At 49.5% G+C, this 11995-nt stretch overlaps 2 protein-coding genes across 2 annotated transcripts; both read left to right on the forward strand.

The window, feature by feature from the left end:
- Window positions 1–1291: 1291 nt before the first annotated feature.
- LOC121185495 (tetratricopeptide repeat protein 24) lies at window positions 1292–4762 on the forward strand. The gene is made up of 11 exons (XM_041043684.1): window positions 1292–1504; window positions 1727–2020; window positions 2098–2299; window positions 2384–2590; window positions 2721–2849; window positions 2954–3075; window positions 3391–3471; window positions 3557–3612; window positions 3726–3799; window positions 4201–4267; window positions 4651–4762. The coding sequence occupies exons 1-11, from the start codon at window positions 1292–1294 to the stop codon at window positions 4760–4762; spliced, it is 1557 nt and encodes a 518-aa protein (XP_040899618.1).
- Window positions 4763–6406: 1644 nt separating this feature from the next.
- LOC121185494 (gonadotropin-releasing hormone II receptor-like) lies at window positions 6407–11828 on the forward strand. Its single transcript, XM_041043683.1, has 4 exons — window positions 6407–6508; window positions 9643–10177; window positions 11127–11328; window positions 11425–11828. Exons 2-4 carry the CDS (start codon window positions 9644–9646, stop codon window positions 11826–11828), a joined length of 1140 nt encoding a protein of 379 aa, XP_040899617.1. The 5' UTR covers window positions 6407–6508; window position 9643.
- Window positions 11829–11995: the final 167 nt, after the last annotated feature.

An 11995-nucleotide genomic window follows, 5' to 3' on the forward strand; every position in this document is an offset into this window, starting at 1 on the left:
GAGACAAAAAAGTTTTTAAATTAACTGATGAAACAGATTCACAGAGTTCACGTTTCAAAGAAAATCAAAGCGCTGCCACATCAGGTCTGACTGTGGTTTGATCTCAGACGAGTTCATGTGCCCATGTTTCCAGCAGAGGGCACTGTTAGCTTTAGCTTTAGCTTTACTTTCCATCAGCTGACAGCAGTGGTGGAATGTAACAAAGTATTTGTACTTACAAATACATACTTTTGATTTTACTCCATTACATTTCACTTACTCGTTACATGTTATGAACATTATTTCCTCAAAATCTTACATGAAAAAAAAAAATAGACTGATTGCGTTGAGGCGTTGTTTGCCATTTCCAACCAATCAGGTGGCTCTGTTACCTCCAATGATGGCAGAGCGTGCATTTGCTGGTGGACTGGTCTGATTCCGGCGAGAAGAAACGACACGTGACATCAACATGAACCCAGAGCCAACGTCAGCTGAGCCTGAGGCTGAGCCCTCCAGCTCAGAATCTGAAAAACTGACCCGCCGGTAAACTGACCATGGCTGTGGTGCCCCTGAGCAAGGCACCGATTCACCCCAGCTCACCGGTGCCTCACTGGGCAGCCCCCTGCCCCAGCGTCTCTAGTGCATGTGCATGCTTGTGTGTGTGTTTCGTTCACTTGGTGTGGGTAAAATGCAGAAAGTCATTTCCCTCATTATATAATGAAAAACATGGCACAGCCCCGACACTGAGACAACCCATTGCGTGAGTGTTTTTACTTTAAAAAATACTTTAAATTTAAAAGTAAGTACTTAGTACTTTTACTTAAGTAAGATTCTTGATGTAGTACTTCCACTTTCACTTGAGTAAATGTTTTGCGGGATATTTGTACTTTTACTTAAGTACTAAGCTTCAGTACTTCCTCCACCACTGGCTGACAGAGACACCACCAGTTGTTGGTTCATGAATCATTTCTTGGTCGTTTTCAGGGAAAGTCTCTAACAACACAAACAGCTGCTTTTTGTTCTGCTGAAATTTAAAATGTAAAAAGTTTGGAGTTAGATCTTTAGGTTTAGGAAACTGAATGTGTTGAGCTTCGTTTGCTGTGGGGTTGACCCCGACCCAGTCTGAAGACGAGCTGGACTGTGGGAACCAACCAGTTAACATTATTTTAAAGAGATTTTTAAAAAATTGATTGAACAATCAATGAACCAATCAGCTCATTCGCTGACAGGCGCCCATGTAACAGGAGGTTTGATCTGAGGTTTCAGTTTCTGTCTCAGACTCTGTCCAGGTGAGTCCTCCTGAAGATCCATCATGGCATCTGATGCGTCCACTCCAGGTGAGCAGGAGGTGAAGGTGAGGAGGAAGAGGAGGGATGGGGAGGTGAGGACGAAGGCCTCAGCAGCGTCTGAGGCTCAGGCGTTGGACATCGAGGAGTTAACAGCTGATGGTTATCGAGCTCTGCAGGAGGGACGCACTGAAGAGGCTCTGAGCTGCTTTAAAAAGGCTCTGAAGGCCGCAGAACAGGTGAGAGGGCTAAGGTCAAAGGTCGCAAACAGGCAGCCAGCTTAGCATACCTGAACGTCCTGTCAGCAGGGTTCTCTGATACACCATGAGACTGATGAGAACATTTAGGGGTTCAGACAGCAACAGCAGCGGCAGCAGTAATACTAGTATTATTAGTAGTTGTAGGAATCATAAATCTCTTGCTGTAGCTAATACATTTCCCATAATGCTCTGTTTCCCCAGCTGCAGGACTCCCGGGTCCTCCGTGCATGCTCCTTTAACCTGGGAGCAGCCTATGTGGAGGGGGGAAGACCTCAGAAAGGTCTGGACTTCCTGCGGCGGGCTCTGCCTGGTCCTAAAGCCAACCGGTTCCCAGATCTCCAGTTCAACCTCGCACTGGCCCACAATGCACTGGGGCAGAGTCGAGAGGCTGCCGCCTACTTCCTGCAGGCCGCTCAGCTGTACAGGTCGCAGGGAGACGGAGGCAGTGAAGGAGACGCCTGCATGGAGATGAGCCGCTGCTACAGCAGAACAGAGGTCAAAACCAGAATCTGAATCCGTACCGGAGCTGAAAGTGGTGCCAGGTGACAGGTGTATGTGTATGTGTGTCATAGGACTGGTCTCAGGCCGTTGAAGGTTTCCTGCGGGCAGCAGAGAGTTACAGAGTAGCAGCCATGTTGGATTCTGCAGCCGCCGCCCTGAAGGAGGCAGGAAATCACATGATCCAGTCGGATCAGTTCGGCCACGATGACATCATCAGCGTGTTGGCAGAGTGTCTGAGTTTAACGGACAGCATCACTGACCCGAGGACTCTGGGTAATCATCTTTATCAAACAGATCATCTGACTGATTCATTGATTAACTGACTGATTCATCTGTCTACCTGCGTCCGTGGTCCAGGTGAGCTGTACCTATCGGTGGGCGTGTCTTACTCTTGGCTCAGGTGTTTCCAAGAAGCAGTGCAGTGCTTCCAGCAGGCTCTGGGTCCTGCAGCTCAGTGTCCCCTCCTGCTGGCCAAGGTGCTGCACAACCTGGGAGCGGCACTGAATTCTGTGGGCCAGTTCACACCTGCTGTGAGCTACCACAGGCTGGCTGCTGGACTCTACGGTCAGACACACACGGACTACACACCTGTCAGTCACCTGTCAGTCACCTGTCACACTGATCACTCAGAACTGTGCTTCACAATGTGTTTCATACAGTGAAAACATTTAGGTGTGTGCGTGTGTGTGTGCAGGCTCTCTGGGTTGCCGTGGTGACCAGGCTCGGTGTTTCAGTAACCTGGCATTTGCCTGCAGTCAGCTGGGTGATGAAGAGGAGGCAGCAGAGAGCTTCATCCATGCTCTGCAGGGATTCAGAGACACCGGTAACATCACTAACTTCTTTCCGTCTCTTTGGTAATGTAGTTTGTACCTGCTCTCTACCTGTCTGTCCCTACCTGTCTGTCCCTACCTGTCTGTCTGGCTGCAGAGGACCACCTGGCTCAGGCTCAGGTGTGTGAGTCATTAGCGGAGTGTTACCTGAAGCAGAGGAAGCAGCAGAAAGCTGTTCAGCTCTACAAACGAGCTCTGAGCTCTCTCTCTCACTGCAAGGTAAAAACACCACACCTGTATGTTCCTCCTCACCTGTCAGTGTTGTTTCAGTCAGTAATGCTAACCCTGCTCACAGAGTACGTCTCTGGTCCGGTGTAAAGCACCTGCACCGTCCTGTTACACAATACGAGGCAGCAAAAGTCAGTCGCACAAAACTTTTCTTGACAGCTTCAGCCAATCACACGTCACGCCATCACTTACATCACCAACATCACTAACCAATCACAGAACACTTCCTGTTATCTCTGTTTTAAAATGTCTTGTTGTGTATGTTGTGTGTGTTGTTTGTGTGTTGTGTATGTTGTGTATTTTCAGGACAGCTCTGACAGTGTGCGGGATCGTCTGGTGGAGAGACTGACCGCAGCTCTGCACCAGAGTCTGACCATCAGCCTGCAGGTCTGGTCACATGACCACAGAACCACGTCACACCAGGTCACACCTCTGACAAACATCTGATGTATCGACCTGTCTGTTTTTGCAGAGTCCACACCCATTAGGGTCACGCCTACCAAGGCCACCTGTCAAACAGCATGTCAGGTAGCAGCCAATCAGCTTTCACTGTGTTCACTGTGTCTCCGCTCACCTCTAACTGACCTGAACCGAAACATCATTTCTCAGTGATGCAACACATCTCATCATCTTCCTCACAGGATGTCTGACATCACACAGAGTTCAGGCAGAGTGTCCAACCAGCAGCAAGATGAACAGAGGGGGGAGGAGCCAGGTGAGTTTCACCTGTTCCAGGTAAAAACTGACACAAGCTGTGTCGCCGTGGTAACAACATGTTGTTCTTGTATTGGGTCAAACACTAACCACCAGTGTGTGAACAGGAGCACAGGTCTCAGGTAGACAGGAAGCACCAGAACATTGTCAGTCAGCAGGGGGCGGAGCCACTGAAGGACCTGAATACATGAGCACGGCACCTGGACTGCACAGGTAGCAAAGTAAAGTGTCGGGTCTGGGAAGTTTGTCATGCTGATGTTAAAAAAATTCTCAAGCCCACATTGATCAGTCATCAGATAATCTGAGCTCCAGCGACCTCACCTGAGCCCCGAGCCACAGGTTGAGAACCTGTTCTCTGTAACAGGCAACTGTTAACATAAATGTTTGTGTCTCTGTTTCCAGTTTGCACCAGTCAGACCAGCTACAGCACAGTGAGTCACTGCAACCTCATACACCAGGTGAGCACCAGGTGATTCATGTTGGATTCACATGAATCTCTGAGTTAAAAGTGATCAATAACTGTGATCAAAAATTTGACATGATTGTTAAAACATGAAGAGTACTCGAGAGAACGTGAGAACCGGGCAGGAGCTCCGTGCTATTCATAGAATTTCAGCTTAATCTACAGATGTGCCATTGTGACAGGAAGTGGAGGTGATGACATACCTGTGTGTGTTTTCAGGTGAGCTGTGGTCGGGGAGAGAGAACCCTCACACTGACAAGTAACTGACACCTGTCAATCAAAACACAGCAAACTTTATTTATAAGATGTTTTAAATGAAAAAGATTAAAATAAAAGACATAAGTCAGCAGCCGTGAGCTGAGTCCTGATTGGTGGTTGTTTTCTTGCAGTGAGTCCTCATTGGTCCAGGAGACAGAGACCCTGCCCACCAGCCCAGGTGACATCCGGCAGGCGACTCCCCCTGTGGCCAGGTGGAGGTCTCGGTTCTGTGAGCTGATGTAGACTCAGAGAGGAGGTCCACATCAGTTTGGATCCTGAATCTCCTGCAGCTCATCGTGTCACTGATCGTGTATTAAGATGCAACTTTATTAGTCCCATGATGGAGAAACTGTGACAGGACAAAGAGACAGATTCACCCAGGACATACAGAACATCTCAGAACATCACAGAACATCTCAGAACATCTCAGAACATCTCAGAACATCACAGAACATCTCATCGTGTGTGTGTGGGTGTGTGTGTGGGTGTGGGTGGGTGTGGGTGGGTGTGGGTGTGGGTGTGGGTGTGTGTGTGTGTGTGTGTGGGTGGGTGTGGGTGTGTGTGGGTGTGTGGGTGTGGGTGTGGGTGTGGGTGGGGTAGTACAGTCTAACAGCAGCAGGGAGGAAGGAGCTGTGATATCGCTCCTTCAGGAGAAGCCTCTCAGTGAAGCAGCTGTGTCCTCCATGAGGTGGGACTCGTTCACCACCACTGATGGATGGCAGAGTCATCAGAGAACGTCTGCAGGTGGCAGATGGTTGACCTGTACATGTCACCTGTACATGGTGGTGACATGTACACCTTCATGTGTACATGTCACCACCATGTCCACCATGACCACCATGTCAGACTCACAGTCCTTTGTCCTCACGTACTGTGGACGGTTGGTGAGGTAGTCCAGGATCCAGGCTGAGACGTGACGTCCACTCCGGCTGGATGGTGCTGAAGACGCCGGAGAAGTCGAAGAACATGATCGTCACGGTGCTGCCGGGCTTCTCCAGGTGCGAGAGAGCTCTGTGCACCATTGATTGATTATATATTGGCCATCAGTGGGAATAGACTGTGGTTTCCATGGAAATGCTGCCATCAGAAGGAAAAGTGTTCCTCAGTAAAGGTCAGGTGATGTCCAGGTGATAATTAGACCCAGGACAGGTGTGATCCACATCACAGAGACCTAACGCTTTTATTTGTTCTCTTGCTGACAGGTATTGATACCGTACACACCTGTCTGTGCAGGTGTGATCACACTTCTGTCATATATGAGTGTATATGTTTATAATCTTGTGTTCGTAGTAAGTGACTGTGTGAACACGTGTGTTCCAGTTTCTGTTATTTTGTTTAAATAAAACCTGCAGGATCAATCAATCAATCAGTGAATCAATACCAGTGAACAGCTGAATGAATGTAACAGAACAGGTACACAGACCACAGACTGGTACAGGTGGATTCAGGTTCAGTTCAGATCTTTGCAACATGAAAACAAAGACAGACGTGGAGCTGAGCTCAGGACCTGCTCTGCCTCTGATCTGACAGCTTCAGGTCTCCGTGTGATTGGTCGTTAGACCGACAGGTGATTCCTGGGATTTCAACTTCCTGCTGTTGATCCAGATGGTTCCAGAACAAACACTCAGACTCACTCAGTACAGGCTTCACACACACACACCCAGAGTTCCTTCCCCCTCCTCCTCCTCCTTCCCCCCTTCCCCTCCTCTTACTCCCCCTCCTCCTTTCCCCCCCTCCTTCCCCCTCATACTCCCCCTCTTCCCTCCCTCTCCTCCGTGCTGCAGTCCGTCTTCAGTCTCTTCAGCGTTTCAGATCAGAGCTGCTGCTTCTGTAAACAGGATCCTGAACTGATCTGGAACAGACTCTTCTGTTTATCAGACCGGGTTCTGCTGGGTTCTGTCTGCCGCTGTCGTGTTGGAGTGAAGAGAGAACATGAGGAGTAGAGGAGGGGAACAGAAGAGTCCGACCTGAGGAGGAGAAAAGATTCAGGTACAAACACTTTCACATCCTTTCACAGTAAAAGCCTCTCAGTGTTTCAGGCCTGGGATCAGTTTCAGCAGGTTTACCTGTTCCTTAGTATCACACTCTGAACTCTGTAAAAACCTTTAACTAAAGTCTGGTTTCATGAATGTTCTGAACTAAGGTTAGCTAGGGTCCAGGTTTGGTTTGGTCCGGGTTTGGTTTGGTTTGGTCCTGGTTTGGTTTGGTCCTGGTTTGGTTTGGTTTGGTCCTGGTTTGGTTTGGTTCAGGTTTGGTTTGGTCCTGGTTTGGTTTGGTCCTGGTTTGGTTTGGTTTGGTTCAGGTTTGGTTTGGTTCAGGTTTGGTTTGGTCCTGGTTTGGTTTGGTCCGGGTTTGGTTTGGTTCAGGTTTGGTTTGGTCCTGGTTTGGTTTGGTCCGAGTTTGGTTTGGTTCAGGTTTGGTTTGGTCCTGGTTTGGTTTGGTCCTGGTTTGGTTTGGTTCTGGTTTGGTTTTGTTCAGGTTTGGTTTGGTCCTGGTTTGGTTTGGTTCAGGTTTGGTTTGGTTCAGGTTTGGTTTGGTCCTGGTTTGGTTTGGTTCAGGTTTGGTTTGGTCCTGGTTTGGTTTGGTCCTGGTTTGGTTTGGTTCAGGTTTGGTTTGGTCCTGGTTTGGTTTGGTTCAGGTTTGGTTTGGTCCTGGTTTGGTTTGGTCCTGGTTTGGTTTGGTTCAGGTTTGGTTTGGTCCTGGTTTGGTTTGGTTCAGGTTTGGTTTGGTTCAGGTTTGGTTTGGTCCTGGTTTGGTTTGGTTCAGGTTTGGTTTGGTCCTGGTTTGGTTTGGTTCAGGTTTGGTTTGGTCCTGGTTTGGTTTGGTCCGAGTTTGGTTTGGTTCAGGTTTGGTTTGGTTTGGTTCAGGTTTGGTTTGGTTCAGGTTTGGTTTGGTTTGGTCCTGGTTTGGTTTGGTTCAGGTTTGGTTTGGTTTGGTTCAGGTTTGGTTTGGTCCTGGTTTGGTTTGGTTCAGGTTTGGTTTGGTCCTGGTTTGGTTTGGTCCGAGTTTGGTTTGGTTCAGGTTTGGTTTGGTCCTGGTTTGGTTTGGTTCAGGTTTGGTTTGGTTCAGGTTTGGTTTGGTCCTGGTTTGGTTTGGTTTGGTCCTGGTTTGGTTTGGTTCAGGTTTGGTTTGGTCCTGGTTTGGTTTGGTTTGGTCCTGGTTTGGTTTGGTTCAGGTTTGGTTTGGTCCTGGTTTGGTTTGGTCCGAGTTTGGTTTGGTTCAGGTTTGGTTTGGTCCTGGTTTGGTTTGGTTCAGGTTTGGTTTGGTTCAGGTTTGGTTTGGTCCTGGTTTGGTTTGGTTTGGTCCTGGTTTGGTTTGGTCCGAGTTTGGTTTGGTTCAGGTTTGGTTTGGTCCTGGTTTGGTTTGGTTCAGGTTTGGTTTGGTTCAGGTTTGGTTTGGTCCTGGTTTGGTTTGGTTTGGTCCTGGTTTGGTTTGGTTCAGGTTTGGTTTGGTCCTGGTTTGGTTTGGTTTGGTCCTGGTTTGGTTTGGTTCAGGTTTGGTTTGGTCCTGGTTTGGTTTGGTCCGAGTTTGGTTTGGTTCAGGTTTGGTTTGGTCCTGGTTTGGTTTGGTTCAGGTTTGGTTTGGTCCTGGTTTGGTTTGGTCCTGGTTTGGTTTGGTTCAGGTTTGGTTTGGTTTGGTTTGGTTCAGGTTTGGCAGCAGAGATCAGTTTCGTTAGTTTACCTTGATGCAGGACGGACCTGCAGCGGCCCATGTTTCTGATCTGCAGAGAGAGGTGGAGGTTACCAAGGTGACATCATGAACACACACACACACACACAGATCCTGCTGCCAGAAATATCTGCAGACGCTCTGTGCTGTAATCTGACCTGTGTGTGTGTGTGTGTGTGTGTCTGACCGCAGCACACTGTGAATGGATGATGTGATAGAGTGAGAACGTATTCACTCTGCAGAATAATGTACAGTACATCACTGTATCATCAGCACTGATGCATTCATGTGTTCATCACCGAGTGATGCTCCACAGACACACACACACTGACACATGCTCCATGCTCCAGGTTCAGAGATGTGAGTCTCAGCCCTGTGTGTGTGTGTGTGTGTGTGTGTGTGTGTGTCTCCCTGCTCTGATTGGTCAGTCAGGTGCTCGTCAGGTTGTGATTGACACATTCAACGTTAAACTCATGAGACCTGTGACCTGAACAGGTGAAACCAGGTCCAGGTCCTGGTCTGAGTCGGTGTCAGCTGACTCCTCATTGGTTGATGTGAATCTGTGGTTACTATGGTAACCACTCAGGTTCGGGTCTTTGTGCTTTAACAAGACTCTTATCTCTGATCTCTAATCAGCACAGACAGACAGGAAGTCCCCATCACAATAAGAGCTGATGGACTGTTCGCACATAAATAGAGAGGTTGTCTGCAGGCGTCCAATCAGAGTGCAGCAGGTGAAACGGAAACAGGTCCTGGCCCAAAGACTGTGAACTACCTCTGTCCGCCGGTACGGTTCTCAGCACGAGGGTCAGTGTTGTTCATGTTCTGAACGTTTGACTGTTCTTTATTTTCCGTGAAATTCTGGATACGTTTTCTGAGACATGTGTGGATGGAAACAGAGACACAGCGGGACAGACTGATGCAGGGAAGCCGCTTTGATAAAGATGAGACTGCAAAGACAAGCAGGACACTAAAGTCTAACACAAGTCGCAAAACACAGGGAACGAAAACAGACCGAGCGCCAATGCGTGAGGGGGACACAGAGACAAAACACTGAAGGGAAGACAGTGAGACATATCTGAGATTTCAAAAATAAAAGCACTGCAAAAAGTCAAGGGGCAAATTGTAACTGTGATAAGTTGATGAACTGTTACATGAGAATCTGGAGGGTTCATGTCTGTCCAAACATGTAAATGGAGAAAAGTTAAAATAAAAGAGGACAGAGCCCTGATGGTTGAGGAACTCCACACACTGAGCTTTCAAATGTCCAGGAAATAACGTGTTACTTCAGTGGTTCATCAGCTGACGTGTTGGAGCCAATCCAGGGCCGAGGTGTTTGTTGAGGCGTCGCCTTCAGAACCAAACCTGAACGAATGAAACGTTTCTGCAGGTCCAAAACGATCAACATCAGAACACGAATTCTAACCCGACCTCCTCCTCCTCATTCTCTGCAGGATGTCAGGTGACTGGTCCGTCCTGAGGTCGTCATCACTGGCTCCACCCACCAGCCCTGTAGCCCAACTCCCTACAAACACCTCCCAGTACCACCCTCTCTCAGACTGGGAGGCTCCCAGTTTCACCCGGGCCGCTCAGTTCCGTGTTGGAGCCACCTTGGTCCTCTTCGTGTTCGCGGCCTGCAGTAACCTGGCCCTCTTGGCCAGTGTGTGGCGTGGCCGGCGACTGGCGTCTCACTTGCGGCCACTAATGCTGAGCCTGGCGTCAGCTGACCTGATGATGACCTTCGTGGTGATGCCTCTGGATGCGGTGTGGAACGTGACGGTGCAGTGGTACGGAGGCGACGTTCTCTGTAAGCTGCTCTGCTTCCTGAAGCTGTTCGCCATGCACGCCTCCGCCTTCATCCTCGTCGTCATCAGCCTTGACCGGCAGTACGCCATCCTGCACCCACTGGACGCTCTGAGCGCCCACCACAGGAACCGACGCATGCTGCTGCTGGCCTGGAGCCTGAGCCTGCTCCTCGCATCACCTCAGGTAGATATTAGCACAGGTAACACATCAGGACAGGTAGATATCAGACAACGTACAATGTTATGTATTTTCAATTTTCATCTGACTGCGGTTTAGCTCAGGTTAGCTCAGACAATCCACACTAACATAACTCATCACGTAACCAATCACAGATCAACAAACAACTGACACACCTGAGCAGAGACCTGTACCTCCGTCATACGGAACGTCATGTGCTCAATTACCGATGAATCGCAGGATGCCTCTGTACACTGTAGGAGACAGTGTCCTCTCTGACCAATCACAGAGCAGATTTCAGACGGTGTCATGTTCACGTGGACCAGCAGTCATTGGTTGCAGGTCACAGGCTCTCACAGCTGCAGCTTCACTCTTTAACATTAATATTTATCAGATGATAATCAGCTGAGCTGAAGGACAAAGCCAAGGCCAGAGTCGGCAGCTTGTCTGATTAAACTGAAGGTCACATGATGAAGGTTTTCATCTGAGCAGCTCCTACAGCAAACCTCCGTCAGGTCAAACCCTGAACACGAAATCCCTGCAGGAATGTTCTGGTTTCTGATGCAGAGATTAAAGTTCGAACCTCCTGCTGTGAGCTCGGGCCACTGAATGTTAGAAATGCTGAAACCAACAGGCTCAGTCTGAGCCGAGCAGCACAGCACCTCACTGCTAACAGCCATACAGCTGAGAACAGAGGAAGCGCGAGCGTCACATGGCGCTGCTCCTCACCACCTGACTCCGTGAACATCAAACCCCTGTACAGTGTTTCTGAGGAGCTGAGCGGGACCTCCTCTCTGGTCCTGATCCCGGTGCGGGATTCCAGGATCGGCTCCGTTAGCTGAGCCGAACCATCGGCCTCTCACACCTAAATCACACACAAATGTTTGATTTGGATCCTCACCTGTCTTTAGGTCCCGGTGAGAGTCCTCTGCCTTCTGTCTGTCTCTGTCTCCAGCTTTTTATCTTCAGGGCGGTCAGGGTGGAGGGCGTAGAGTTCACTCAGTGCGCCACCCATGGCAGCTTCAGCCGCCGCTGGCAGGAAACAGTTTACAACATGTTTCACTTCACCACGCTGTACGTCGTCCCCCTGCTGGTGATGAGCTGCTGCTACAGCCGGATACTGCTGCACATCCACCAGCAACACCTGCGGGATAAAGGTAATATACACCTGTAACACACCTGAACACCTCTATAGAACCTTTATGACTCCTGCCTGTCACCTCTATGTCACTGTGACATCACCCCCCTTTCAGCAGGTGAGTCGTACCTGCGGCGCAGCGGCACTGACATCATCCCGAAGGCTCGAATGAAGACTCTGAAGATGACAGTGGTCATCGTGCTGTCCTTCATAGTGTGCTGGACTCCATACTACCTGCTGGGGATCTGGTACTGGTTCCAGCCCGACATGCTGCACATCACACCTGAGTATGTCCACCACGCCCTCTTCGTGTTTGGGAACTTGAACACCTGTTGTGACCCCGTCATCTACGGCTTCTACACGCCATCCTTCAGGGCCGACGTCGCTGCCTGCTGCCGCTGGACGGCAAGCGGCGCCGACACCTCGCCACGATCCCCGGACCGACTGTCCATCGGCCGGGGTCCTCACAGCGGGGACCACGAGTCCGAGCCCGCCGCCAACAACCAGGCAGGAGACTGACGCTGACCAATCAGAGGACAGGACTGCACCGACACTGACCAATCAGCATAAATGAAGTTAGCTGCAGCAGGTGAAAACATTGTGATTTACAGGGAATTCAGCTTCACATTTCACACACAAGTTTTACTTTTGTGATTTTTTTGGTGTCAAATGATTTTTATCGTGTC

Source organism: Toxotes jaculatrix, chromosome 8 (genome assembly GCF_017976425.1).
Source record: "Toxotes jaculatrix isolate fToxJac2 chromosome 8, fToxJac2.pri, whole genome shotgun sequence".
Lineage (NCBI taxonomy): Eukaryota > Metazoa > Chordata > Actinopteri > Toxotidae > Toxotes > Toxotes jaculatrix.

What these genes read in the sequence shown, in the direction of transcription:
- LOC121185495 (XM_041043684.1), top strand. Translation starts at nt 1,292, where the DNA reads ATGGCATCTGATGCGTCCACTCCAGGTGAGCAGGAGGTGAAGGTGAGG. An exon ending in GCTGCTACAGCAGAACAGAG is followed by an intron (nt 2,021 to 2,097) that starts GTCAAAACCAGA and finishes TGTGTGTCATAG; the next exon opens with GACTGGTCTCAGGCCGTTGA. An exon ending in ACAGAGGGGGGAGGAGCCAG is followed by an intron (nt 3,800 to 4,200) that starts GTGAGTTTCACC and finishes CTCTGTTTCCAG; the next exon opens with TTTGCACCAGTCAGACCAGC.
- LOC121185494 (XM_041043683.1), top strand. Translation starts at nt 9,644, where the DNA reads ATGTCAGGTGACTGGTCCGTCCTGAGGTCGTCATCACTGGCTCCACCC. An exon ending in TGCTCCTCGCATCACCTCAG is followed by an intron (nt 10,178 to 11,126) that starts GTAGATATTAGC and finishes CTCTGTCTCCAG; the next exon opens with CTTTTTATCTTCAGGGCGGT. An exon ending in GCAACACCTGCGGGATAAAG is followed by an intron (nt 11,329 to 11,424) that starts GTAATATACACC and finishes CCCCCCTTTCAG; the next exon opens with CAGGTGAGTCGTACCTGCGG.